Source organism: Natrix helvetica, assembly GCF_964273705.1.
Source record: "Natrix helvetica genome assembly, chromosome: 1".
Lineage (NCBI taxonomy): Eukaryota > Metazoa > Chordata > Lepidosauria > Squamata > Natricidae > Natrix > Natrix helvetica.
In genome coordinates, this window is record NC_138548.1 from 195,632,420 (window position 1) to 195,655,835 (window position 23,416).

General features: G+C 41.5%; 1 protein-coding gene across 3 annotated transcripts in view; it reads right to left on the reverse strand.

Annotated features, from left to right (window-relative positions):
* The window catches only part of LOC309386458 (uncharacterized protein), a 37,474-nt gene extending 16,428 nt beyond the window's left edge, over positions 1-21,046 (reverse strand). For 2 of the 3 annotated variants that reach the window (XM_081941850.1, XM_081941849.1), the window contains exons 1-6: positions 18,813-19,921; positions 17,306-17,479; positions 11,441-11,598; positions 8,561-8,759; positions 7,059-7,155; positions 4,450-4,621 (exon numbers count right to left, since the gene is read on the reverse strand). In XM_081941850.1, the coding sequence (XP_081797976.1) occupies positions 4,450-4,621; positions 7,059-7,155; positions 8,561-8,759; positions 11,441-11,598; positions 17,306-17,479; positions 18,813-19,075 (1,063 nt within the window). In that variant the 5' untranslated portion in view covers positions 19,076-19,921. Of the gene's footprint in view, positions 1-4,449; positions 4,622-7,058; positions 7,156-8,560; positions 8,760-11,440; positions 11,599-17,305; positions 17,480-18,812; positions 19,922-19,950 lie in introns of those variants that run through there. The other variant, XM_081941851.1, reaches the window with a different exon arrangement.
* Between the last annotated feature and the right edge of the window lie 2,370 nt (positions 21,047-23,416).

Sequence of the window (23,416 nt, forward strand, 5' to 3'; positions counted from 1 at the left end):
CTTGTGAACTTCAACTCCCAAAATTTCTCAGCCAGAGGAACTCTGGGAGTTGATTTCCACAAGTCTTAAAGTTGCCAAGGTTGGAGATCCCTACACTAGAGTGCAGGCTGAAGCCTGTGGATTTTCTTATTACATGGTCTTTAGCAACTATGTCTCATTTACTTGTAATGCATACAGAGGCACCTACCGTATTTTTCAGACTATAAGATGCACCGGTGTATAAGACGTACCAAGGTTTTGAAGAGGTAAGTAAGAAAAAAAAAGGGGTTGTCCTCCCCAGCCCCCAGGAGCACTCTGCAGGCTTCAGCAGGGCTGGGGGAAGGGGGAAATGCCCCATTTTTGCAAAAATGGCCCATTTTTCACACAAATGGGATGCAGGGGCGGGGCTTCGGGAGGCCAAAAATGGGTGTATTCAGTGTGTAAGACGCACCAACATTTCCACTCTCTTTTAGGGGGGAAAAAGGTGCATCTTATACTCCAAAAATACAGTATGTCATTTCCCAAAGCACCCACATGCTCTTCTGCTATGCAAAAGGACAAGGGAGATGCTAGCTAGCAATCATTAGGCAATCACAGCTCTCAAATCTCCTATTGTTCATTTCTAAGAAGGAATGATGCATTCATACATATTGCACAAGCACCCCAGCTCTTTGAAATAGAATTAGATAAACAACTTGGGAGTACTTGTACATGCACAAGCCTTTCCCTATTTTCAGCCAACTGCCTTCCTTACTATAGATTTTTTCCTTTGATTAGTGTTAGATATTAGCATATATCGAGGCAAGTCTCCTCTCTGGTCCGCTGCTACAGCGGGAAACAGGTATCGTTCTGATTGGTCGAGGGGCGTACCCGATCCCTATAAAAGGGGAACCCTCCGACCACAGAGCAAGCTGGATCACTACTACTATTAATAAAGAGCTGATAAGTCACTCCGTGTCCGTAGTCTGTTCTCTCGTTGCCCCGATCTAACATTGGCGACGAAGGTGGGCATCCATGAAACAGGCTATCCCTAGCCTCAGAAAGAGCCAACTACGCGCTCCAGACGTCCTGCTATGAGACTACCAGGGGAACCAAGTCCCCATCGTGGGCCAAGGCACATTCCAGATCCGTTTCAAGGACATCGTAGCCCAGCTGCCCGTGACCATCGCCAGCGCGCCATTACAGAACCTTCTGGGGCTTGATTGGTTTGAAGCCCTGGGGTTAGAAGTCACCAGAATCAACGCCGTGGAAAACAGCAGCGCTGAACAGATTTTTAAGGAGTTCGAGGATGTGTTCAGCCCCGGTCTTGGTAAGTATGTGGGTAAACCAATATCATTCAATTTAGACCCCAAAGTGGCGCCAATCCGACTTAAACCGAGACGAGTGCCTTTTGCACTCCGCCCAAAAATAGATAAGGAAATAGATAAGTTAGTGGAGCAAGGAATCCTTGAGCCGGTGGATCACGCGCGCTGGGAAACACCCATTGTGACCCCAGTCAAACCAGACGGGTCAGTCCGCATCTGCGCGGACTATAAATGCACAATTAATGTCGCGCTACAACAGAGCGCATATCCTGTGCCTGTAGTCCAGCACTTATTGCACTCGTTGGGGCCAGGAAAGGTATTTGCTAAATTAGACATGGCACAAGCTTACCAGCAACTGCCAGTTGATAGCGCCACAGCGGAGGCCCAAACTATAGTGACGCATAGAGGAGCATTCAAATGTAACCGGCTACAATTCGGTGTGAGTATTGCCCCAGGATTGTTCCAGAGCGTCATGGAACGACTTTTGCAAGGGATACCGGGAGTCGTCCCCTATTTTGACGACATCTTGGTGTCCGCTGCAAACGAGGAGCAATTAAATAAAAGAGTCAGAACTGTTTTGGCCAGAATCAGAGAAAAGGGTCTCCGCCTCAAAAAGGAAAAATGCCAAATTAACGTGCCTAGCGTAGAATTCCTGGGTTATAGAATCGATGGTCAGGGAATACACCCCACTTCAAAGAAAATTAAGGCGATCCAGGACGCCCCCACACCACGAAATCAGACCGAGTTGCAGGCCTTCCTCGGACTACTTAACTTCTACAGCGTTTTTCTGAGGCAGAAGGCGACCGTTGCTGAGCCACTACACCGTCTACTCCAGAGGAACGCACCATGGAAATGGGGACGATCCGAAGCTGCAGCTTTCACCGGAGTAAAGCGCCTGCTCACCACTGACTCATTGCTTGTCCAATACAGCCAGACCCTACCGCTGGTATTGACCTGCGACGCATCACCCTTCGGAGTTGGAGCAGTCCTCAGCCACAGGATGCCCGACGGAAAAGAAGCACCCATCGCCTTCTACTCCAGGACTGTTTCATCGGCCGAAAGGAATTACAGCCAAATGGACAGGGAAGCGCTGGCTGCTGTAGCTGGAGTAAAACGTTTCCACGAATACCTCTACGGCCGCGATTTTGAACTGATTACGGATCACAAACCGCTGTTGGGACTTTTGGCGGGAAACCGCCCCACTCCAGTCTCCCTTTCTCCACGCATGACCAGGTGGACTGTTTTCCTGGCTGCGTACTCATACAAATTGATTCATCGACCGGGCTCCACTCTCGGACACGCAGACGCACTCAGCCGTTGCCCATTACCTGACATTCTGCCAGACCCCACTCCAGAAGTACCGGTATTGCTCATTGACTGTTTGGACTCTGGACCGGTTTCTTCGTACGACGTTGCAAGGTTCTCCTCTAAAGACAATTTAATAAAGCAAGTTCAAACTTGGGTTTGGAGGGGGTGGCCGAAGGAAAACGTGGGCCCGGAATTCAAAGTGTTTTGGTCAAAACGGGACGAACTCTCAGTGTTACAAGGTTGCTTATTGTGGGGGGATCGAGTTGTTATTCCGTATGCTTTACGTAGGAATGTATTAGATGCTTTACATGTGGGTCATCCGGGGATTGTTAGGATGAAGGCGTTAGCAAGAAGTTACGTTTGGTGGCCAAACATGGACAAAGAAATAGAGGAGTGGGTGGCCACTTGCGACCCATGCCAGGAATCGAGACCAGCGCCCCCGGAAGCGCCCGCCACAGAATGGGAGAAACCTAAAGCACCCTGGTCGCGAATACACATCGACTTCGCAGGGCCATTCCAAGGTCAGACTTTCCTTATAGTTGTGGATGCATACTCAAAATGGCTAGAAGTAGTCCTAATGACTTCAACCACGGCAGAGGCAGTCATTAAGGTTCTACGGCGACTTTTCGCCACCCATGGCCTGCCCGACCTCCTGGTCTCCGATAACGGGACCCAGTTCACGGCCATGCAATTTGAGACATATCTAGCAGGTCAGGGAATTCGGCACGCCCTCGTCGCGCCATTCCATCCGGCATCAAATGGACAGGCGGAGAGAATGGTGCGATTCGCAAAAGAGGCCCTCGCTAGGATGGGTCCAGGTGATTGGCAAACACGCATTGACCATTACCTCTTAATTCAGCATATTACCCCTAGCGCAACGACGGGTAGGAGCCCCGCTGAACTACTCATGGGCCGCCGTTTACGGTCTCACCTGGACCGTCTTCACCCAAATTACTCTGCCACAGCTCCCCCAGACTCCACAAGCAAAATTCGGTCTTTTAGCATAGGGGATTCCGTATACGCCCACAACTATGCAGGGGGAACATTGTGGATGCCGGCAAAGATCATTGGCATCACGGGTCCACGATCGTATCTGCTGGAGCTGGAAGATGGGCGGAACTGGAAAAGGCACATCGATCAACTTCGGGGTCGCCTAGCACACTCAGACCTTCGGAACGAAGACGAGATTTTCCTGCCTACAGAAAGTCAGCCACGCAAGAGCCCCATCATAGAAAACTACGACACCTGCGAACCAAGCTCGGAACAAGAAAGCAAGCACGAAGCAGAGCAACCCCCAGACAACGCAACCGAGCAGACTCCAGAACGCCCCAGCTACGAGGGCACGAAACCTTCAGAACGTGGAACAGGAAAAGCACCCGATCCTGCAACCACTTCTGACCAACCAGAACTACGACGCTCCTCCCGAGTAAGGCAACCCCCAACATACCTAAAAGACTATGTTACCTACTGCAACGTTCCGTCTAGGAGGGGAGGGGTGTTAGATATTAGCATATATCGAGGCAAGTCTCCTCTCTGGTCCGCTGCTACAGCGGGAAACAGGTATCGTTCTGATTGGTCGAGGGGCGTACCCGATCCCTATAAAAGGGGAACCCTCCGACCACAGAGCAAGCTGGATCACTACTACTATTAATAAAGAGCTGATAAGTCACTCCGTGTCCGTAGTCTGTTCTCTCGTTGCCCCGATCTAACAATTAGCATCCCCAACCTGGAGATAAGCAGAAACGCCAGAAGCATTCTGTGCATCTTCTATCAAAAGATCTGACACAGAGTGTTGGGCAAAGCAAAGCTATTTCTTCTTCCTCAAGCCCACAACCACACACTGCTCCTCTTTCATTACCTGTTTCTTGTAAAAGTTGCTGAATCTCTTTCCGAGTTTCCTGCAGACTCTGCAGCACCTCTTGGCTCTGTTTGGCTGGGTCCTTGTAGGTCCAAATAAAATAAGCTAGTATAGTTATGCACAGTCCAGCAAAAGTCCGGCGGGTCAGGCTGACCCAGAAGGAGATGCTTTCCTAAGAGGAAGAAAGGTAGATAAATCAGTCTGACTGTCCCCATCCGGTCACTAAGAGATGGGCAACCACGGGGCTTCGGTACGCTCCCTTCAACATAGAAACCCTACCTTCTCTTACTTCAGACTGGGGCATGGAGAATTCTCATATCTGATTATGAACAGCAGCAAAAGGTAATTCCCCCATAGGCTTAAATTGAAAATGCAAAGATATGATGATGAAGTTATTGAATTTCCTGGTAGCTACTAAGTCAGGTTGTTTTAAATCAAATTAATTTGATGAGGACAACAGGTGTGCCATGATGACTTTCAGCCACCATAGCCAAATGGAACTTCCATAAGTACGTGAAAAACAAAGGAAAGCTTTCCTTATAAAACCACCAGGTTTTCTGGTTGGCTCTACAGCTGAGACTTCTGGAAGTTAATATTTCAATACCTCAGGAGGAAAGCAGGCTGTTCTATCAAGTATTGTACAAGTCACCTGTCACTGGCGAGAATCAGTCAAGTGCTTATGACAGTTATACAATCATGTCTCAGGGCATATTATTCACAGCATATTACTAAAAAAATTGAGGGTTTGTTTAGCTGTAACAACCACAGATCCTTGATTATCGTCACTGGACTATACCATTCCTTTCCCAATCGTTTCCAAATGGTAGCCAGTACCTTAATACTGACAAAAGAGAATATTTGTAGCTCAGGGTTTAAACTGTGAGGTCTTTGGTGCTCTCTGAGCCTTGGCCTGGTTTGTTTGCATACATTTCATTGCCAAACTAAGTAACGTCAGCACTGATACCTCTAATGATGTTACCTACTTTAGTAATGAAACGTATGCAAGAAAACAACCCAGCTCAGAGAGCACCAAGGAGCCCACACCTCAGTACCGCATAGCTGAAATTATATTGAACTGATGCCTCAAATTTCTGATGCCTTCCAGCATCAGAAATATATATGAAAAATGCTTCATAACACTTGAATGAAACTCAGGCTGATAACTGAATGAAGTTCAAACAACATGCTAGATTTAAATATTCTGCTTGATTTGATTTTTTAAAATTTATCACTCAGGGAAATCGTTCTCAATCAAAATTTCAGCATGAAAAAGGAAAAAAAAACTGGGCCCCTGTATTTCATTGCATTTATTGAGAGACACAAAGTCCCCACATGGCATAATCAGCGGCTTTTTACAGGTGCCAATCACAGTGCAGGGAGAGGATTTTCTGAGAATATCATTACTGTAGGGAAGCAAATGAGTTATTTCTGTACTCTTTTTTTTCATTTATCTTCTTTTGGGGTAAATGTAGTACTGTTAATGTACTACTAATGGCTTATTTAAAATCTCTGTAATCATATACAGTTAGTCCTCGACTTACAACCACAATTGAGCCCAAAATTTATGGTGTTAAGTGATAAGTGAGATTGCTCCATTTAATGACTTTTGTTGCCATATTTGTTCACTGCAGTTCTTAAATTAGTAACCTGGTTGTTAAGCGAATCTGGTTTCCCCATTGACTTTGCTTGTCAGAAGATCGCAAAAGGAGATCACATGACTCCTGGACATTGCAACCATCATAAATGTGAGTCAGTTGCTAAGCATCCAGATGTTAATCACGTGACCGTGGGGATGCTGCAAAGGTCATAAGTGTGAAAAATGGTTGTAAGTCATGTTTTTAGTGCTGTTATAACTTTGAACAGTCACTAAATGAACTGTTGTAAGTCAAGAACTACTTGTGTAAATCAGGGCTTGTGACTTCTTGAGGGATGATGTTGCAATTGTATGCCTAAGAGAAGTACAGTAATGGATAACTGCAATAACCGGAGTTTAATTAATGCAAAATAAGAGAAACAAAACAAATACCAGGGATGCCTAATTTCAACAAAGAAATTAGACTTTTAATTGATCTGGCACTGAAACCCTTGACTATAACTTTTCACACATTTTGTCACTACTTGGAAAGCCCGTCAATGAACCCAGCACTTGGGTTCCAGATTCAGTAATAGCCGTAAACTTAATTCAAATGTAACGGTGGCAATGCTAGAAACTCAGATTTGATTCCTAAAGTATGGCTACTTTGTGCTTGCAGGCATTTTGCTAATAGCAAAACCATCTTCGAGAGTCTTCACTGAATCAAATCAAGGTGAGAATTCAACTGGTGGATGGGAATCCTTCTGCTTCCTCAGAATCATTTAGTTCTGCTTAGCTTCCCCCAAAAAGCTTGCTTAAATTGCAGCCACTGTCCCTTAACAAGGGTGAGTATGACATCATGACACTGCAGGCAAAGAGCTGGAGACAAAAACACATCAAGTCATCTGTGTTGGAACAGTAAGACAGTTCCTCAGTTGAGATCAGCATCAAAGCATCCCTCCAGGCACGGCCTATTTTTGGTTACCACTCTTGTCCTCCCCCCCCTCCATTTGCTATTGCAGGAGAATGACCCTACCGTCAGGTCGTAGCCCTCTTCTGAGCAATCCAGGAGAACATTGCAAACAACACGTTCTAGATAAATATTAGCTCCCACCAAGGTCAGCAAAATGAGCCTGGAGATTTAAAAAAAAAAAGAGGTGTGTGTGGGGAAATAAAGGGCCATTATGAGAAAGTGTAGAATATATTTCATAGTCTACATGTCCATGGCTTACATTCACCGAAGAATGGATTATTACAGCTTTTGCACAATGACACATTTGGACAATTGCAGCTTCCTTTTGAAAACCAGCTAATTTTTAGTCCTGATATATATGGAAGAGAAATTTTGGCATAGAAATTGAACTGTGGGTTTACCAAGCCTTGACTAGACCGACTGAGGGTGCTACCTCATTGGCAAAAGGTGAGATGCCAACTTTGGGACAGAAGAGAATTTACATGTGCTAACTGCTGAAAACACGAATAACACTATATAAATAATAACTGCAGTGTTTTGAATACATACAACTTGTCCCTATTTCCCATTTGTTGCAGATAACCCGCTATTTCCTCATCTGCTGTCATCCACAGAAAGTGTAAAAAACAGAATCTTCATTTTCGTTTGTAGGCTACCTGTATGCAGAAATGTCCAGTCTTACACAGGCTGTCCTCAACTTATGACAAATTGGGACCAGATTTTCCATTTGCTAAGGAAAGTGGCTGTGAATTGCACCCAGTTTTATGACCGTTTTTGCCACACTTAAGTGAATCCCACAGTCATTAAGCAAAATCCGCTTTGCTTGTCAGTAGTTGTCTGGGAAGACTGCAAACGGCGATCATATGACCTCCGCTGATATATACTGGTTGCCAAGAGCCCAAATTTTGATCACGTGACCATGGGGAACCAGTCATAAATCAATTTTTTTTCAGTGTCATTGTAACTTTGAACAGTTGTTAAACAAATGGTTGTAAGTTGAAGACTACAGGTACTAAATTTTCACTTATCACTGCCTGGTGATCTGATTGCTGAGCAATTGTGGGAAAGGCAAGCAATGAATCTGCCTTACACTGAGCTAGATCTTTGGTCTTATTGCCAACCCTAATTGACAGTGGCTTTCCAAACTTCGGGAAACAATTAAATCCTAGCAATTCCCTCGTATTTCTTGGAATTAAAACCAGGGATGTTCGGCATAAAAAAATAAGATATAGTTCTTCTTTCGCAGTGTCATCAATTCTATCAGAAAAAGAACAGTATATTATGTGACCAAATTACTTGGGTTGATTATGTCAAAGGCTATTTGATTTATTGAAAATGTTTAGATAACTGCCCATCTTTGGCAACATAACTCTGGGGCAGCTCACAAATGATAAAAGAAACAATGAAAACACCTTGTACCACTTCTTGTTGCACCAAGAAATGGATACCTTCAAGGAAAGCTTGAACCCTCCACCTGCATTTGTATGATCCAGTCATTTTGAGTGGGCTAGAAACAACATTAAACAATCAAGGGCATTTTATGTGTCTGTTCTGTTTTTTCTCACCGAGCTTTTGCAGTTCGCTGGCTAGAGGTCAGCAGCAGGGCAGTAACACCGCTCAAGAGATGGAAGAAGACAGAATAGAGAGCATTGGATTCCCCCACTACAAAGCGGTGCAGGAAGGCCACCCGACTGAAGATCTCTGCAAAGGCCACTCGCTGCTCGATGGCTGAATTCTGCAGTTCTTGGAAGGCCTGGTGTATGCCTGCAGGAGGGAGAGGAAGGACAAGAAGCCATTGCCCTCCCAGACAAACTGAGTGTCTTATTTGGGCCACTTATATGAGTGTGTGACCATAATAAAATTTTGATTATTTGGGCCACTTATAGACACTGAATTTGTTATCTGTCTTTCACATACTGATTGAAAGCATAAGTACATATAGATGAGGGGGGTGTTGGTTTCTCCTAACCTGGTGGCCTTCTAGCATGTCTAGTTCCTGTTTCTGTAATGCCTTGAGTAAGATGCTGGCTCTCAGGAGATGGGACCAGAAGACAGGGCTTTTCTGTGGTGGCCCCGACACTTTGGAAAATCTTACCTTCAAAGGTCACCTTGCCCTCTCATTACTGACTTTACGTAAGGCTCTGAAAACTATTCACACATGGTCACAGGGCCGGCCTTCATTTTTCCTTTATACTGTATGATTCCTAGGAGTCCTATACACTAGGAGTGGTGAAGATGGATTTCATGGAATTTATACTCCAAGAGTAGGAATCTTTGGATGGCAAGAAACGTCTTATACTGATTCAAACTGGTAGTCAGAACTTGAGACTTGTGGTAGCTGTTCAGGATTTCAAGGAAGAGTGTTTCCTATCCTATATGGGAATGGCAGGGAAGAATCTGGAATCTCCTATACAGGAAGACTATTTCTATCATTGAAAAGGCCCCTTGTATATTTGAGGTTCATTGCCTGTAATACCGAATTATCTCACCTCATCTTGCAACCTTATCATATTTTTTCTTCCCATCCGTTGTGCATTATATGCCTACATGGAAGAATTATACCAGGCAAACTCTACAGAAAAAGCTCAAACGAGCCTGTTACAATAATAATGCCCAGCTATCAACCGTTCTATTTATCTAAGCCTAGGCACCAAGCTAGAAATCAGGAGACTAAGTTCTAGTCCTGCCTTAGGCATGAAAGCCAGTGTTTGGGCCAGACACTCTCTGAACAATTGCCATTATTAAGCAATGAGGTCACACAATATTGTAATTTATGACCTTGTATTTGAGCAGTGGAAATCCCAATTCTAAGGACTATCGATAATCAGTATGAAACAAGTACTAAGCTATCAAATTCCTGGGGAAGGAAAGCTTTGCACACATGGATTTATAAATCCCTTCATAACACGTTCGTGCCTTTCTTTGCAATATTTTTGGATAGCATAACCCAGGCAAAAAAATAAGTATAGCTTGGAAAACTTTTTCCTGTATGAAGTGAATTTTTACACATATGTATCTTAAATAATACATTTCTAAATGTCTCATATTCTGAACATGTGCGATCTGATTTACTAGAGTCCAAATCTGTCCTGTAACATTCTGAGAAGTACAAAATCAAAAAGGTCATTGATTTGCAATCCACTAATTAGGCCAGCTGGTCTAATGGATCACGTCTGGCTTGCATTCAGATTCCTAAAATTACCAGTTTCTTAAGTCGCAAACCATAGGTTGCAAGCAATTGAGCAGCTACTTTTTTAAAAAAGTCACTACAGCACTTTAAAAAAAAAAGCTGAATAAGGGTATCAAAATTTGCTTAAACATATTTTTATGAGCTTGAAAGTGGCGTCAGAAGTTTTTTGAGTCAATATACTAATGCCGTAGTGTACTCCAATACTTTTAAGTATTTTTAAGAATTGAAACACCTGCCATACAATATAATACCAAAAGTTTCTGCAAATTAACAGAGACGGTGTATCTGTAGGGATGATCTCTGTAATATAGAATAGAATAACAGAGTTGGAAGGGACCTTAGAGGTCTTCTAGTCCAACCCCATGCTCAGGCAGGAAACCTTATACCCGGGATGGCGAATTTATGGCACGCGTGCCACAGGTGGCACATGGAGCCATTTGTCAGGGCACGCAAGGCTTTGTCCTGACAGCTGGCCAGCATGCAGCGCGCGCTGGCCAGCTGAGTTTAGCCTTTTTTAAAGCCATTTTTCACTCTCCCCAGGCTCCAGAGGCTTTATAGGAGCCTGGGGAGAGTGAAAAGAACCTCTCCCGCCCCTCCGGAGACCCTCTGGAGGCTTTAGGAGCTTCCCTGAAACCTCCGGAGTGCAAAAAACCAGCCCTATGAGCAAACCGGAAGTTCGGGAACAGACTTCCGGTTTGCTCGTAGGGTCGGTTTAAGCCCTCTGGAGGCTTCAGGGAATCCTCCTGAAGGTCCCTGAAGCCTCCGGAGGGCTTAAACTGACCCAACGAGCAAACCGGAAGGCACTTCTGGTTTGCTCGTAGAGTCGTTTTTAGTCCTCCGGAGGCTTCAGAGACGCCTCCTGAAGGTCCCTGAAGCTTCCGGAGGGCCTTGGGGGGGGGCTGTTTTCACCCTCCCCAGGCTCCTATAAAGTCTCTGGAGCCTGGGGAGGATGAAAAAAGCATGCAAAAAATGGGGGGGAGCACCTCTCATGCGCGCATGCGCACTGGGGGGTTGCACGTTGCATTATGGGTGCGGCATGCCTGCGCACGACCCCCTGCACTCCCCGCACTTATGGCACGCGAGCCAAAAAAGGTTTGCCATCACTGCCCTATACCATTTCAGACCAATGGTTGTCCAATCTTGTCTTAAAAACCTCCGGTGTTGGAGAATTCACAACTTCTGGAGGCAGATTGTTCCACTGATAGCATATCTAGCTATCAGTGCAAACTCTTATGCAGCTTTGTTCTCAGGTCACCTTGGGAGGAGTCACGGAGCGTCTGCCATAGCAGCTCCCCATCGCGCAGAATCTGCTCCTGAGAGCGCAAAGTGGCATTTTGGATCCGAGCAGTCTCTTCTGCAAGTTGGTTGGTAGATTCCAACTGATGGGCCACCGTTTCTGAAGAGATGATCAGCCTGATAGACACAGATAAACAAGGAAGTAAATCACTGTGGTCCAAGGGAAGCCATCTATCATATTCCAAAAGTGCTCCTGCCCAAAAGGGTTCTCATTGACTTGCCTACCCAGAAGTCTATTTTGGCATTTTGGTGGCAACATGGCACTGGCATGAGATCAGCAAAGGCCCGACTGTGGAAACATTGCAGCCTGCACTAACCACATTCAATGCTTTCACAGAGATAAGCTTCACTCAGGTGACTATTTATCAGGAGTCAAGCCTAATAGGATCAAACCAGCTCCCTTTCCTCCTAAAATGAAGGTCAACTGCACTGACAACTATTACTGAATCCCATTACTATCTTTCCTCCAGCAGGGTCTTTGTGTTTTTTCTTGCTTCCAAATCATGTTCTTGAAAACCAACAAAGGCTTATGTGGAAGAAGAGAAGCGTTTATCCATTACTCAAATCTGAATCTATGCAATGTTATGCAAAAGGGAAATATTGAAAATTGGATCAGAACTTTAGAAGTACCCATTGGCATGTTCATCTCTTAAAAAGAAAAAAAATGATAAAGGGGGGTTGCATTTTTAAAAATATCTGCAATGGAAATAAGGATTAGATTTAACTTTTTCCATACTCTAAAATGAAGTTGGCATTTGTATTGTTCAGTATCTGCTCATGGATTACAGCTAATAAACCCTAATCTGCACTAGGGTTTATAAACTATAAGTATTGGAGTGGAAACCTGTGATGTTCCAAATGTTTCTATGCAGATCCCAGCATTACTATCCGCTGGGCTGATGGAAACTGTGGCCTGCTACATCCAGCCATCTAGGTCTGTTGCCTCTGTTCCATCTACACTTATCCTTTCCTCAATTATCTAAGCCTGAGTTGAGGTGTTAATTTCTTTTCCAGATTGTCACTGCCAATTCTAATTACACACAAAGGCAGGAACCATAAAGTGCCAATTTCACTGCGCCCCCACCCCCTCAGGTCACAGATTGCTAATTACACCCCAAGTAAAAAGCCGAATTATAGCCTTGCTCACTGAGCTTTTCCCCTCTTTACACAGAGATTTTTTCCTCTATTTTCTCCAAGTGTCAGCTAGATAAAGAATGATGCTAGTAGAACTGATGGGGCATGCTTCTCACATTAGATAATCTGTCCTTCAGAAAATAGCCTATAACTGGAAAACTCTGGAATGACATTGTCATTTGAGGGCTTGTTCACTTCTTCTCCCCGTGTACCATAGATGTGGAGCATTACACTGAGTACTGCCAGTTCCGATGGCTGGAATGAAATTCTGATGGTTCTACAGACCTGGCAGGGAGAGAGAGTTATCAAGTAAATTACTCAGGTCTGCTGACTTCCAGTTATTTAACTCTTTCTCCCCACAGCAAGATAAAAGCTTGTAATTTTAACAGTGACATGTCCCTAACTAGTAATGAAAAATGAAAACAACACACCGGCTGTCAAAAGTGCAATTCAATGGACAAAGAACACTGTTCAATCATTTCCTTTTTAAGTACAGTAGTCGCTGCCTGTAGATTGCAAAAACAAGGGGAAGAAGGATGCTCTACTATTGAACAAGTATGTCTTGCAAGCTTAACTCTCCTCTTCTTCAGGGAATCCTATGTGCGTCCCCCTGAGAAAGAACAGCTCCAGAGATGGTTTCTCCTCTTTGCTCCTTTCCAGAAAAAAACAAAAACAAAAACCCTGCACCCAAGGTCTGAATGACTGCAGAAAAAAACAGGAAGAACATTTGAATGTTATTCTAAAAAGATACTTCAGAGCACTTGAGGACACAAATGCTGCACCTGTAACTTTTTAAAGCAGCTGCATCATTTACATAGTATCCACAGAGCAGCTGCACAATCTGTCACTTAAAGATTATTTATGTTTGAGAATGAGCCAGATGTTATGATGACACAACGTGCGGTCTCGACAGTCCGAGACCACCGTTGATTCTTTTACCTGCTGCACGGTTCGTAGGGACCTAAACCGTCCCGGAGAGACAGTGACAGGGAGACAAATCCTTGCTGGTCTCAGGGACACCGCAAAGTCCCTGACTGACCCAAGGGAAGTTCTCCAAGCCGGCAGTAAACAGACAGCCCCCAGGCTGACAAAGTTGGACGGCTCCGGAAAGAAGGTGAAAGTGGGTCCCGCTGGTGAGGGGGTTTTTCTTTGAGAATGATTGCCCAAAGAAATTTTTTTTAAAGATAAATTAGTCCTTTAAGCAAAAGAATAAAGCGGCGAAATTTATCTTTATTGGACTGCCTTAGAAAGTTTTTTTTTCCCCTCTTCTATGTAACAGCATTTTGTGGATTGAAGTGATTGGAATGCTTCCTGTTTCTCCTCTTAAGTGAATGAATTGATCTTTCCTCCTAATTTGTGCTACCTTTATTTTTTAGCTGATCTAAAACTTTTTTCACTTTAATAATCCTTCCTCTTTCTGACTATTAAATTTTATTAAAGACACTTAGAGATCTTTGTTCTCCTTAAGCTTGATACGAATAAGAGAAAGTTGAATCTGCCATTCGGAAGCCAGAACTTGGTTTTTTTCTCCTTTTGAAACAAAGTATCCTTTGCTCTATTTTCTCTGAGTTTGTTGACGTTGTAACTAGAGGGTTTGCAGCTTGTCTGTAGAGACTGATACTGGCTCAAGGACATGAACTGCTTTTCTTGCAGGTGTCCTTGTGGAATACTTTGGACAAGGGAAGGGAAAGAAAAGAAAAGATAGAACCCTCATTTCTTTTTTCTCCTTGAAAAAATTAAAAGGATCTTATGTTTAAGCAATTTTAAAACAAAAAAAATGTATACATAAAAGAGATATTGAAGGCGAGAGTGGCAGTGGATTTCAAACTTTTTCTTTTCTTCTGGGAAATATGCATTCATATACAGATGAAGAAACCCTAAGCTACCAGGATTTTTTGGATGGAATTTTAAAGATATTGGAAGGATTTGAGAGGTTTGATAAGAAGCTAGATAGATTATTGTCTGGCTCAACAAAAGATGAAGGGACTGGAGCCTCAAAAATTAAAGAAGAGAGTGAAGATATAGAAAATAAAGACAAAATAACAGATGAACCTAATAATGGAGCACCTAAGAGTAAAAGTGTAAAGGAGGGAACATGGAAAAGTGAATTTGATTGTTATTACATACTTGAAGATTTGGAGCTCTATCCCCGTCAAGTTGGATTTGATGATGGAATTAAGAAGAGAAACAGCCTTAGAAAGACATTGGATAATTAAAGACATGCCAATTTTAACACTAATTCAAGGACAAGACTATATGAGAGATCTTTCAAGCAAAAAAGTGCGGAGAGAAGTTTTTAAAAACTTTATAAAGAAGTTTATAAGAGAATTGACACAACAACTGGCTAAAGAGATAAGACAGTTTTGTTCCTGGAGAGACACAGGCTGATGATGAAGGTTGATAACTCAAAACTTAGTTAACTTTTGGTGATTAATAAGTAGGGTTTCCTAGACACTTTTAGAATGTTTTCTTTAATTTTTTTGTTAATTAATAATTCATAATAATAATAATAATAATAATAATAATAATAATAATAATAATAATAATAATAATAATAATAATAATAATAATGTAAAAATCTCAATTAGTAAAAATAATTTGGATATAAACTGTAAATTGCAACCTGGGGAAAAGATTTATCAATTCCACTAATATATTTTTGTTTAGATTTTATTATAAAGATGTAATTTTTCTTGGGCACTTATAAACTCTATTAACAAACTTTTGGTAAGACTTTATTAAAAAGATGTAATTTTTCTTGGGTCGGTGGGGAGGAGATGTGATATAAATGTCAAAAAAATCTTTTTTTCTTTTTAGATAACTATAATAATAAGAAAATGTTAATGGATAATGTTTAATGATTTTTATATGTCTTGGCATTGGTAAAAGCAATTAGATATAAGCCTTAGAAAGTGAGTTGGGGGAAAAAAGGGAATATGCTATAAAAGGGTAATTATTGGAGGTTTATAGGAATAGCTAATGAATGCCAGTAGATGGTTGTGTCTTCAAGTGCAAATGATTCTAGATAAAAGCATATTTAAATAATTACAGCTAAATGAGAATGATGGTATATCGATGGTAAAATACATAAAGATCTTCGATTTTAAAATGTAAATTAAAAATATGAAGAATGAATAGTAACGCACGAAATTCATTTGTAACCAATCAACATGCTTTCTACAAGATGTAATGAAGAATGTTTTTTTGTATTTTTGTTTAATTAAAACAATAAAAAATTTTTAAAAAAAGATTATTTATGTTTGTCCATAATTTTAAACCTCCCCAGCCTAGCCGACAGGCATAACAAGAATATTTTATCAATTAAAAATTGTTTTTAAGGTAATACCAATGTCAGAAAATATTTAAAAATATGCAAAAGATTGCTTTCAGTTAATTTTGTCTATTTTCATTAAAGCACTCAAAGCAATTAAAAATTCTAAAACAAACCACTGTTGGCATAGTTTGCCCATGGTTAAGATTTTCTGTATTTTAACAAGCAATTTTCTATTAGAAAGAAATATCTTAATATTCTACCTTCAACTACCAAAAGAAGAATTGTCAAATTTCTTATGCGCTGGTGGATTATTTATACATAGAATAATAAGGTTGGAAGGGACCTTGGAGGTTTTCTAGTCCAGCACCCTGCTTGAGCAGGAGAACCTATTGTCAGGGTTCCCCCCACCCCCCCAGTTTCCGACAGCAATAAATGTGGCAGGCCTGAAGGCCTAATGCAAAAGATGGCTTCCAGGCCTGACACCTCTACTATTTCAGATAAGTGATTGTCTAGTCTCTTCTTAAAAACCTCCAGTGATTTCTGGATTAAAGAGTAACACCTAGGACAGTGATGGCGAACCTTTTTCGCCTCGCTGCCAAAAGCAAGCACGCACGCGCGCACGCCCACCCCATAATTTAATGCCCCTCCGTGCTGTGCCCCCTGTGCATGTGTGCGTGACACACACACACCCGCTGCCCTGCGCATGCCACACAGCTTTCTTGGAGCCTGGGGAGGGTGAAAACGGCCTCCCCTGCCACCCCGCAGGGCCTCCAGGGGCTGGAAATGGCCCATTTTCTGACTTATGGTGGGCTCGGTAGGTTCGTTTTTCACCCTCCCTAGGCTCCAGAGAGTTTCTAGGAGCCTGGGGAGGGCGAAAAACAGCCCAACACGTAAACTGGAAGTTTTGGAATGGACTTCTAGGTTGCCCGTTGGGCTGTTTTTCTCCCTCTGGAGGCTTCAAGGCCGAAAATCAGCTGGCCAGCGTGTGCATGCGTGCTGGAGCTGAGAGGGCAATGCCTTGCGTGCCCTCAGAAATGGCTCCGCGCGCCATAGGATCGCCATCACGGACCTAGGAGATTGGCAATTCTAAAGGATCCCTGATAAAGCTTGTTGTTACCCCATTAGCCTGTTTCTAGGTAAAGTACTCTTACCCTTGGGATAGGCGACCTGCAACCTTGTTTCAATGAGTATAAATTCAGACCTCTAACAAAAGGGGTGTCTTCCTCTACAGGAGCCTGTAAGGCAAGAAGCTCAAGGGGGAGAAAAAGAAGGGATGCACCTATCCACTTTTAGTTCAGCACCTACCCAACTACTAGCTTCATCCCAGCAGCAGTTTACCCCCCCCCCGCAAGGGAATGCAGCCTTCAATATAAAATAACCAACAACAAACGGACACACACCCCTTTTTTTTCTGACCTGTGCACAGTATCCTGGGCCTGCTGCTGCCAAGCCTCATTGTGAAGAAAATAACAGATGGCATGAGCATGAGTGAAAAACTCAGTGTACACGCCAAAAGCCACTGGATCCATGTGCTGTGTGCAGTCACGGATAGAGCTACCAATTTCACAGGGTGGGAACTTCCTCCCAGACCTGTCAAGGAAAAGACAAAAACTTAGTTGTTGGGGAGAAACTATACAGCCAAAGGGGGGGGGGAGAGGGGGGAGGGGGATTTCTCTTTTATGAAAAGTTGGCTTCCCTGGCTATACGACAGAAGACCCCTGCCCCACTCTTTTCCCCAAGTTCTCAAGGGAAGTAGCATAGCAGTGGCAGCTTGTGGCATTCCATAAATCAGAATGTTTATTAATAGAACTAAGGTAAAAAGTAAAGGTTCCCCTCGCACATATGTGTTACGTTGTTCCCAACTCTAGGGAGTGGTGCTCATCTCCGTTTCAAAGCCGAAGAGCCAGCGCTGTCCGAAGACGTCTCCGTGGTCATGTGGCTGGCATGACTAAATGCCGAAGGCGCACGGAACGCTGTTACCTTCCCACTAGAGCTGGTTCCTATTTTTCTACTTGCATTTTTACATGATTTCAAACTGCTAGGTTGGCAGCAGCTGGGACAAGTAATGGGAGCTCACTCCGTTACGTGGCACTAGGGATTTGAACCGCTGAACTGCTAACCTTTCTGATCGACAAGCTCAGCGTCTTAGCCACTGAGTCATGGCATCCCTATTAATTAATTAATAATTAATAGAACTACGTAAAGCTTAATTAAACATAACTTTTAGCTGAAATCTTTGATTCCTGATTTAGCATCAGATTACTGAACCAAAATGTACTTGATTAGCTTCCTCCAGCCACAGCTGAAGTGTTCTGAAGCTTGATCTCACTGCTCTTGTATCAATAAAACAACAGGTAAATGACCCCAGAAGTTATTTGCATTTGATTCCTGGCTCAAGAGTAAGATAGAATGTATTGGCCTTAGAACAGCTGTAGGCAACCACAAAGTCTGTGTAACTTGTTAGGCACTGTCACCATTATAATTGAAGGAAGCTAGATGACTGAAATGACTGGGAACAGTGACAGGATAAGGGACCAGAAATAAGGAAACCAAATTTCACACCAGTCTAGTTTTGTTGGCCCAAGAATGGACAGAAAGTACTTCAAATTGGGGATAGAGAGAGGCTCTATACTTTGTTCTTCACCCCTTCTGATTCCATGTTCTCTGAGCACATAAAAATGACAATTACCTCAGTAAAATGTCTTTTTTATCACTGCTCTGCAGCATACATCCAGAGCTGTACCCAACTCTAAGGTCAGGGGTGCTTAGTAAAGGGAGCAGCTGCAGTAGATGAAAGCATACCTGTCTGTCCCTTAAAACGACAGGAATACTGAGAAGGGGGTAGAATTTTAACTTTGCTTCCTCCTCCACCCGGTGATTAAACCCAGATTGTAGATTCCTTCAGCTTAGAAACTTGACTCACCGTTGTAGGTGGCAATGAGCAAATGCCAGTGCAATACGGCTTTGCTGTTCTTCGTTCAACTCCTTGCACCCACCATCCAATTGTCTCAAGGCCTCCATCCAACAAGGTCCATATCGTGGGTGTCGGGCTAGCTCCTGAACCCATTGCAGATGGCTCTTGCCTTGAGACAGAAGCCCAGGATCTGGAGAATATAAATCACAAGCAAGGAAGCAGAAGAAAAACAGCAACAGGCTGGCTGGCTGGTACCACATAGTAGTAACCATTGCAGTAAAGCTATCAGTGAGATAAACTAGCCAAAATTAGTTGAAGCTGCTGATGGAAGTTTGGGTGGGTATCTTTCCAGGGTGGAGCACCTGAGGGGGAAATGAAAGCCTTCAAATGATCGTAGGAACTTGGCTAAAGGATGTGTGCTTGGCTTTATTCCTAATCACACCATAGGACTTGTTTTGCATTTGGTTCTACATAGTAGTAAAACATAGTCAAGAGTTGTTTTCCTCACCTGCCTCTGGTTTTTGCCGTTCTAGTTTTTAAATTAATTAATCACTTATGTGGGATATCCAGTTGTAGTTTAATAAATATCTGCTATGCAAGCAGTTAAAGTAAAATCTGTATGGTCTGGACTAGAGTTGTGTTACATTATACTCTTTACAATATAGTATAACATTTACAGTATTATCAAGTATTTGGAATATAGATTGCTCAGAGATATAGAGAAGGTTGCTACTATTTTTCCTATTTTTATGCTTTTTAAAAATATTGACATGTAGAGGATGGACTGATCTAGAATCAAAATTTCTATTCACTTAACATTTATTTAAATAATAAATAAACTACAGTGGTTAAGTCAGCCTCAAACTACATTATCAAATGAATAAAGCAATCATGGTATGTTATGAAATACTTTGTGGATATGTTACCTGAACATAGCCAAATGGTTTGTTAACCATGATTTATGCTTTAGCTTGTGGTAATGGAACCAACAGAATATAAAAAGAGTTATTAAGGATAGGTGAAAATTGAAAAGTATTAATTATTTCTTACTGGTAGATAAGTACTTGAAGTTTTTGTTTCTACAATGAGTGTACAAATCTTTCTGGAAGTATCTCAGCTGTAAGTTTTTTTTAATCATCATAGTTACCTATTAATTTGGTAATGTTGTTTGAATTCTTCTTGAACGCACGTGACAGAGCCAAATGAGTAATTTCTTTCCCTTGTTTTCAATATTGTTCCAAGAATATTTTTTTCTTGCTCAGTCTTTTAGTCCTAATTCTAAAAATATGCAAGACTTATCTTTTTAAAATTAAGGACCATCTTCTAGAATTTGGTATTGTTGTTGTTAGTTGCAAAGTTGTGTCTGACCCATAGCGACGCCATGGACAATGTTCCTGCAGGCCTTCCTGTCCTCTACCATCCCCCAGAGTCCATTCCAGCTCACGCCGACTGCTTCAGCCACCTCCATCCAGCCACCTCATTCTCTGTCGTCCCCTTCTTCTTTTGCCCTCAGTCTTTCCCAGCATTAGGCTCTTCCTGTGAGTCCTTCCTTCTCATTAGGTGGCCAAAGTATTAAGTTTCGGTACTGTATATCTCATTTATTGAGGCAAAAAATGACCACACATAATTTATATGTGATATCTAGTTATTTAATTGGGAACCCTTTCTTGCAATAATAATAAAAAATCCAAAAGTAAAGTTACTCCTTGCCTAGCCTAGAGGTTTTCCAGCTGTGTTCTGAGGAATCTTAAGAGTTCCATGAAATTAAGAGTTATAAAAGCCAATTTTCTATCACTGGAGATTTGCCTCTTGATCAGGGTTTCCAAGAGTTTTTTTTAAAAAAAATAACGAATGTTTCACAGTCTGGAAAAGTTTGAAAATCCCTGCACAATAATACCTGATCTATTTCCTACTGGTTCCCTAATTCTAGTGATATTTGCTGCCCTCTAGTGAATATATTTTTTCAAAGATCCCTTTTTCTTAAATGAATTAAAACGAGAGAGAAAAGGGATATAATAAACACTTTAAAACTGGAATTAAAATTTGTGGATATTAAGTAATAAAGTTTTTTATTCATTCTTGTAACACTAGGAAAAATGCAAGTACTGTTCTGCTGAAAAAAAGTCTGCATACAGGTGACCCAATTTACAGAGTCACTGATGCCACATATCATAAACAAGACAGCAGTCTGTGAACATCCACCTTAGAGTGTAAATCCATCAGCCAGATTCTCTTCCAGGCACCTATATAGAAGATCCAGTTATTCATGAATTTGTATGAGTTATGCAAGTCACATATTGTATGTTTTTAACATATCTGTATGCTTTATGTTTGCAGAATTTTATTTCAGCTTTCTTTCCCTGAAATCATATCCTCCAGCTATTTATCCTACAACCCGCATCTCAGCCACTGTGGTCATAATTATGTTGGATATGAATTTTAGCCCGCATATCAGAAAATCAGGGAAATTGGCTATATTTTATTTGCAGCTCCTAAATATTATAAGGGTTAGGCCCAATTCAAAGAACATTCAAGTATATTTAATTATGATTTATTTAATAAACCACAATTTGGCTAGATTAATCTAAAATGCTAACGAATGATTTGCTGGGTTTATACAATATATGCTAAGACAAAATAACTGTCTGTTACAAACTGACATACTCTTGAACCATGATCTACAAATCAATGGATTAACACCAGATATGTTATTACATCAAAGGCAGGTTGAACAATTGAATCATATAGCATGACTCTTAAACAAAACTTAACAATACTTTTGGTAACCTCATTATAATAATGTGCTAGGACAGGTGTGATATGCAGTTTCTTCTTTCTCTAAAATGTTAATGCAGTACACAATAAACATTCTTGTAAAATGTAATAATGCAATTGACTCTGGTTCATGTAATTCATACCTTGAAGATTTAGTGCTGTTACTAAACTTCTCCAATAGGGTAAAACACTGAACCAAGGTAAGCAAAATGTTCTTTATATACACAAATTAGATTGAACACATAACCAATATTATATTATTGTACTGTATAAACTAGATTACTAGAATCTAGATCAGGTTTGCATTTACTAAATGTGACTTACACAAAGTACCGGTATGTCAGTTTGCTGAGTGTAATTGGTTACAATCTTATCTGTCATATGCTATGGTTTACAAACCATAAGTTTAATAACTCAAAATCCATTATGGTTCAGATGTGAACCAGATTTAATATAACCATTTTGCACACAAGCCTAATTTGAATTAATTTACATCCGGTGCTCTCCCTTTCCAGTTGTTACTATACTACTATTGGAATGCTCCCTTTCCAGTTACTATACTATTGGAATGTTGCAGGTTAGAAGTATTTCCAGTTGTTACTATACTACTGTTGGAATGCTCCCTTTCCAGTTACTATACTACTCTGTGGGAGTGCCTTCCCTCTGGAATGAGCTGCCCCCGAAGCTTCGCATAATCCCTGACCTCCGGTCCTTCCGACGTGCCCTAAAAAGTTGGCTTTTCCAGCAAGCCGGCCTGGCCTGTTAATTTTAACTCATTTTTAAATGTATTGTCTTATAAATTCGGTTTGGTTTTTTTGAATATGTATTTAATTTCTTTTTAACTTTTGGGATGTTTTTTTTTTAATGTTGTATGCCACCCTGAGTCCTTTGGGAGAAGGGCGGCATATAAATCCAATAAAAACAAAACAAACAAAAACAAACTATTGGAATGTTGCAGGTTAGAAGTATTTAACATCAATTTGTGTTGGACATCTTTCATGATTACATTTAATAGTAAAATCTATTTGGTGGGAAAACACCTGCAAACTGCAAGTAATATTTGTCGAAGTTAATGAAAGATAATGCAAAAAGGCTAAGATTACTGTATGGCACTTGATAAATCTGGTTAAACAAGTTTTTCTTCCATTTCAAAAAGCTACAAAACTAGATTGGTCAACCAACTGGTTAGGGATGCGTTTGTACCAGACAGAAATAATAGCTTCCAAGTACCTACAACTTGCATTTATTAAAAGAGCAGTTTCCTCCCATTTGTTACTTCAATAGACCTTATATTATAAATCATAAAATTACGTGTCCAGAATTATAATTGTGGATTATAGAAAAATATATTATTCGCCAAATAGCTGGACTAATTAAAAGAAATCCTCACAGATTTGAATAATACTTTAAAACTGCCCTTCTAAAAAACTTCGAATTTGTGCCTGGTAATTCCAAAGGTATCGTTTAATCTCAAATAACTTGATACGATTCTCATATCTCAAGACCTAAAATGGACACCTAATATCAAAAACGTCATCTAAAAAGCACAACAAAGAATGTTCTTCCTGTGCCAACTCAGAAAGCTCAGACTGTCTAAGGAACTGCTGATAACAGTTCTACAGAGGAATTATTGAGTCTGTCATCTGCACCTCCATAACTGTCTGGTTTGGTTCTGCAATCCAACAAGACAGCCAAAGACTTCAGAGAATAATCAGAATTGCAGAAAAAATTACTGCCAACCTGCCTTCCATTGAGGTACACTGCATGAGTCAAAGAGGGCCGTGAAAATATTTAGACCCCTCGCATCCTGGACATAAATTGCTTCAACTCCTACCCTC